The sequence below is a fragment of the Rhinopithecus bieti genome, unplaced genomic scaffold (genome assembly GCF_001698545.2).
Source record: "Rhinopithecus bieti isolate Rb0 unplaced genomic scaffold, ASM169854v2 scaffold_10354, whole genome shotgun sequence".
NCBI lineage: Eukaryota > Metazoa > Chordata > Mammalia > Primates > Cercopithecidae > Rhinopithecus > Rhinopithecus bieti.
In genome coordinates this window covers 597,009-603,346 of record NW_016806491.1, presented here as the reverse complement: position 1 = coordinate 603,346, position 6,338 = coordinate 597,009, and the positions used below count along the sequence as shown (strand labels likewise).

At 43.0% G+C, this 6,338-nt stretch overlaps 1 protein-coding gene and 1 pseudogene across 1 annotated transcript in view; one reads left to right on the top strand and one right to left on the bottom strand.

The window, feature by feature from the left end:
* Positions 1-3,998, top strand: part of LOC108532640 (mitochondrial import inner membrane translocase subunit TIM14 pseudogene) — a 5,353-nt pseudogene extending 1,355 nt beyond the window's left edge.
* MDN1 (midasin AAA ATPase 1) overlaps positions 1-6,338 on the bottom strand; it is a 196,929-nt gene that overhangs the window by 175,437 nt on the left and 15,154 nt on the right. Inside the window, 1 exon segment of the mRNA XM_017876823.1 lies at positions 4,973-5,199. Coding sequence (XP_017732312.1) covers positions 4,973-5,199 — 227 coding nt within the window.

The following is a 6,338-nucleotide window of genomic DNA, read 5'->3' as shown; positions in this document are numbered from 1 at the left end:
AAAAAAAAAAAAAAAAAAGGAAGATTTACTAGAAAGTCAAGTTAAAAAGTGAAGTAGGCCGGGCGCAGTGGCTCATGCCTGTAATCCCAGCACTTTAAGAGGCCGAGACAGGTGGATCACCTGAGGTTGGGAGTTCGAGACCAGCCTGACCAACATGGAGAAACCCCATCTCTACTAAAAAGACAAAATTAGCCATGTGTGGTGGTGATCCCACCTACTTGGGAGGCTGAGGCAGGAGAATCGCTTGAACCTGGGAGGCGGAGGTTGCGGTGAGCCTAGATGGCGCCATTACACTCTGGCCCAGGCAATAAGAGCGAAACTCTGTCTCAAAAAAAAAAAAAAGTGAAGCAAATGTATGATGAATTTTAAGTTCATATTAGTTTATGTATGAGTAGCAAGTTTTATAACAAAATGCCTGAGTTAAAATTTTGAAAATAATTTAGCAGGAGCTAAAATAAAACATGCAATTGACTGTAGTGATGACTGCATATATTGATAAAAATACTAAAACCACTGAATTGTACTTTTACAATATATAAACTATCTCAATAAAGCCCTATTTAAAATGCGTGCATATTAATGTACTTGTGTGTATACTCTGATGTGTGCAAGAGTGAGAAAAGACATTTGGGAGAAAACATACCAAAATATTAATACCAGCTATCTTTGGAGGGTATGGTTTCAGGGTGGAGAAGACCTTTAGCTTCCTACCATTCTGTATTGTTGAATGTTATTTGAATATATCACTTCTGGAACTAAAAGAAGAAAAGGGGAAATAGGTATTATACTATTGGGACATTATTTTCCTCACAGGGATACAGTGAGAATAAAGTAGTTCTTGGAGAGGAAGAAAAGTCTAAAAGCAAATACAAGATGTTACCTTTAAGCATTTCTAGATATAGTTTTTAACTAAAATGTGTAAGAGCAGAACTATTTTGGTCCCTCATTCTGCTGTATGGCCGCATGACTGGTCACATACATACAGTACCTTACACACGGACTATGTCTTTGAAAAGGAAGTGCATGCTCCAGCACAACAATCCATCTGCTATTCTTCATAAAGGCTGTGACTGGGTCCACCCACTATTGCTCTTACCAATCAAAAGACAGACAGCACTGATGTGGGACACGTGCACAGCACAAACCAGCAGCAAATGCAAAACTGAAAACAAGAAATTAATCTAAAATGCAATCCAAATAAACTGTACACTTAAAAATAGCAAAGTTGGGCCAGGGGGCAGTGGCTCACACCTGCAATCCCAACACTTTGGGAGGCCAAGGCAGGTGGATCACCTAAGGTCAGGAGTTCGAGACCAGCTGGCCAACATGGTGAAATCCCCACCTCTACTAAAAATACAAAATTAGCCAGGTGTAGTGGCACATGCCCGTGATGCCAGCTACTTTGGAGGCTGAGGCAGGAGAATCACTTGAACCTGGGAGGTGGAAGTTGCAGTGAGCCATTGCATTCCAGCCTGGACAACAAGAACGAAACTCCGTCTCCAAAAAAAAAAAAAAAATAGTAAAGGTGATCAATTTTATGCATTTTCCTACCACAACGGGAAAAAAGTATATACGCATTTTTAAGAATGAAACTTAAATTTTGTTAAAAACTTGAGCTTATTTGTGATATATGTTTAGTTTTCAATCTGGTTCCAGGACAGAGCTCCAGGAATTGTAATTTCCAATGCAGTAAGAGCTATTCTTTTGTTATTCAACCCCCTTTCAATCACACCTGAGTTTCTGTTAATGAGGTGACAATGGGAAAGTCCCTAAGGAGGGGGCGGGCACAGGTTGGTTGCCAGGAGAACCAACCAAGTGATAATAGAGTTAAAACTTTCAGCCCAACTGCCAGAGAGGAGAGAGGGGATGAAGGTTAAGATGATCTCCAATGGTCAAAGATATAATCAATCATGCCTTCCTAACGAAATATCCATTAAAAAAAAAAAACCAGCCGGGTGCAGTGGCTCACACCTATAATCCCAGCACTTTAGGAGGCCTAGACGGGTGGATCACCTGAGGTCAGGAGTGCGAAACCAGCCTGACCAACATGGAGAAACCCCGTTCTACTAAAACTACAAAATTAGCCAGGCGTGGTGGCACATGCCTGTAATCCCAGCCACTCAGGAGGCTGAGAGAGGAGAATCACTTGAACCTGGGAGGCGGAGGTTGCAGTGACCTGAGATCATGCCATTGAAGTCCAGCCTGAGCAACAAGAGAGAAACTCTGTCTCAAAACAACAACAACAAAAATAAATGGGGTTCCGAGAGCTTTCAGGGTGGTAAACAAATGGAGGTGCTGAGAGGGTGCTGCAGCTGGCGGGGGGCATAGATGCTTACTGTCCCCTTCCCCCATGCCTTGTCCTGTGCATCTAACTGGCTCTTCCTGAGTTGTATCCTTTTCTAATACACTTATAATCTGGTAAAGAAACTGTTTTCCTGAGTTCTGTGAGCCATTTTAGCAAATAATCAAACCTGAAGAGGTGGGTCAAGGAAGTCTCTGATTTACAGCCTTTTGGTCAGACGCATATATGATAACCTAGACTTGAGATTGGTGTCTAGAGAGGGGGTGTGCAGGGGAGGAATGGGTGAGATACTCTTGTGGGACTGAATCCTTAACCTGTGGGGTCTGTACTAACTCCAGATAGATAATCTCAGAGTTGAACTGAATTGTAGGGTACCAAACTGGTGTCAGAGAATTGATAGATACAGGTCATACATCTGGTATTAGAAGTGATGTGTTCTGCAAATGTAGAGGAAAAGGAACTGTTTTTCCTTCTTTACTAGTCCAGGATACTTCTGTGTACTGCAGACACGATTCACAGCAGGTGCTGGTCAAGTCAGTATAGGTAAAACTTAGAAATAATGTTACACTCTGACATAACATTAAAGGAAAATAATCTCTGGGTGTGGTGGCCCATGCCTGTAATCCCAGCACTTTGGGAGGCCGAGGCGGGCAGATCACTTGAGGCCAGGAGTTCAAGACTGGCATGGACAACATGGTGAAAACCCAAAAAAATACAAAAGTTAGGCCAGGCACAGTGTCTCATACCTATAATCCCAGCAATTTGGGAGGCTGAGGTAGGCGGATCGCGAGGTCAGGAGTTCAAGACCAGCCTGGCCAACATAGTGAAACCCCACCTCTACTAAAAATACAAAAATTAGCCAGGTGTGGTGGCACCCACCTGTAGTCCCAGCTACTTGGAGTGGGGGTGAGGTGGGAGAATCGCTTAACCCGGGAGGCAGAGGTTGCAGTGAGCCAAGACCACGCCACTACACTCCAGCCTAGGTGACAGAGTGAGACAAAAGAAAAGAAAGAAAAGAAAAGAAAACACAAAAATTAGCGGGGCGTGATGGTGGGACCCGGGAGGCGGAGGTTGCAATGAGCCAAGATTGTGCCACTGCACTCCAGACTGGGCGACAGAGTGAGACCCTGTCTCAGGAAAAAAAAAAAAAAAAATCAGCCAGGCATAGTGATGTGCATCTGTAGTCCCAGCTATTCAGCAGACTGAGGCACAAGAATCACTTGAACCCAGGAGGAGGAGGTTGCAGTGAGGCAAGATCATGCCACTGCACTCCAGCCTGGGCGACAGAGTGAGACTGCTTCAAAAAGAAAAAAAAAGAAAATAATCAACACATGATGTGTCACTCTAACCTTCTGAAACTGTCTCCAAAGCTATAGCTGAGGGAATTTGGGAGCACAAGTTTAATCAAGGTGAAAAGAAAGCAAGGAACAAACTGCATAATTTTTTATAAGACAGAACTTTGATACCTGACATATCGGAATAGAGAAAGCCAGGAATGTTCTCAGAGTCCTGATCTTTACTTGGCTGTATATTTTCTAGTTCCATGAAACCAGGTCCATTTTTTTCTCATTCCCTTTTAGAAAAGCTCATACCAACAGCGTTTTCCCCCAAGTCTTCATTTCTTATTTCCTCATTCAAGGACCGGATTAGATATCATACTTCCAAGAAAGCCAAAGTGTATTTATTGTACAGATGAAGACTAATAAATTAAACATTGGATACAAGAAATGTCCTGTTGGCCGGGCACAGTAGCTCACGCCTGTAATCCCAGCACTTTGCGAGGCTGAGGCAGGCAGATCACGAGATCAAGAGATTGAGACCATCCTGGCCAACATGGTGAAACCCCCGTCTCTACTAAAAATACAAAAATCAGCTGGGCGTGGTGGTGGGCGCCTGTAGTCCTGGCTACTTAGGAGGCTGAGGCAGGAGAATCAGTTGAACCCAGGAGGGAGGCGGAGGTTGGAGTGAGCAGAGGTCATGCCACTGCACTCCAGCCTGGTGATAGAGCGGGACTCCGTCCAAAAAAAAAAAAAAAAAGAAGAAGAAGAAGAAGAAAGAAATGTCCTATTAGTATAAAGAATATTAATCATTTTAGAGCGAAAGTTTTAAAATCTTCTCAATTTAAAACCCCTGACACTCAGTTTTGCTGCCTCTTTTGACTATGCCTCACAAACCATATTTTACTATCACTTTAAAAGTCACATTAAAACCCAGCTCTAACGCAGCTCTTAGTATACTAATTCAGATAAATTCATAGAATTTGGAAGGGATACTACAGCTCTTCTAATCCACTCCTTCAGCTGCTCTAGTAAGCAAGGAATCTTTCCCATTAGAGGTGGATGCTATAAGAACCTCAGTTAAACCTCATTTACTCCGCTGTATATGCATGTCTTGCCACATGATACAATCCTTGAGAGCATTGGGTACATATCCTGACCATCTTTCCAGGTCTGTTCTGATGGCCAAGATTTAAGAGAAAACTAGTAAACGCTCACTAAACTGAGCTGGATAAATGGCTTCTGCTGTGACTCTTTTTATAAAACAATACTATTTATCTCTCTCCTTTCTGTATTTCTGTTTTCCCTTTTCAGCTCAGACTCCCTTACATCCCAGGCAACAGTAGGTTCTATCACCTCAAGGAGAAATGTGAATAATAAAATTGCTACTCACGGGAGGACATCAGGATGGTTACCGATGAGTTTGCTCATCGACACACAGAGCCGTTCATGCAGATCATGGTTGATTTGGCCTCCAGCTTTAATGGCTTCGGCATTCCTTTCCAGCAAATCCAAAAGGAGAGGGCGAAGCTGGCGACCAACCAGCACAGTACAGTCCTTATCCAAGAGCAACTGTGCTAAGGTACTCAGGACACACTGGCGATCTTGAGATGTCCACACCTGAGAAAGGCAAAACAAAACATCTTTCATTTTTTTTTTGGAGACAGAGTCCTGCTCCATCTCCCAGGCTGGAGTGCAGTGGCGTGATTTTGGCTCACTGCAACCTCCACCTCCCAGGTTCAAGTGATTCTCAGGCCTTAGCCTCCCATGAGTAGCTGGGATTACAGGCACCTACCACATCAGGCTAAGTTTTGTAATTTTTTTTTTTCTTTTTTTAGTAGAGACGGGGATTTCACCATGTTGGCCAGGCTGGTCTCAAACTCCTGACCACAGGTGATCCAACTGCCTCGGCCTCTCAAAGTGCTGGGATTACAGGCATGAGTCACCATGCCTCGCCCAAAATATCTATGTAAATAATACTCATCTGCACTGTTGTAGGAAAGCAGAGAAGAGTCCTGGGGTGGAACTAAAATGTCCAATTTCCAGACTTCATAAGTGAGATTCTATTATAAAATACTGTAGAAATTTTTTTCAATAGAGGATTAGAGTTAATATAAAGGTTGTTACCAATAAGTTTCAGTACACTGGAGTTTGAGGTACAGGGACTAATACCTGGATTCCATTTAAAAGCTACACGACTTCTCTGAAAAATAATCTATATGCTGGGGTTTCAACAATCTCCAGGGAATCCAAAACCCCAAAATTCCCCCAGCTCTTTTAACTCTTGGAAGAAAAAAATGGAATTCTGCAGTTAGTAGACAAAACTTCCAACTCCTGAGGAAAGGACAGAGGTAAAAAATTAATTCCTGGGAGTGAATGAGGATATCCATATCAAGCTGATCAAGGCATCAGCCTCTAATAAACAAACAAAAAACATCCAAAGTAGACAGCAACACTTTGATATGGGAGATGAAATAGAATACAAAATTCTAGTGCCCGGGTTCAGAATGTAGGTAAGCATAGAAAGGAAAACTGAAAACTGTATAAAAGGCATTATATTGCTAGTGTATATACAGGTCTGCACAACCCTTTCTGCTCAGCAATGTAACAGCAGTTTTAAAACGGGGAAGGGCCGGACGCGGTGGCTCAGGCCTGTAATCCCAGCACTTTGGGAGGCCGAGACGGGCGGATCACGATCGAGACCATCCTGGCTATCACGGTGAAACCCCGTCTCTACTAAAAAAAACAAAAAATTAGCC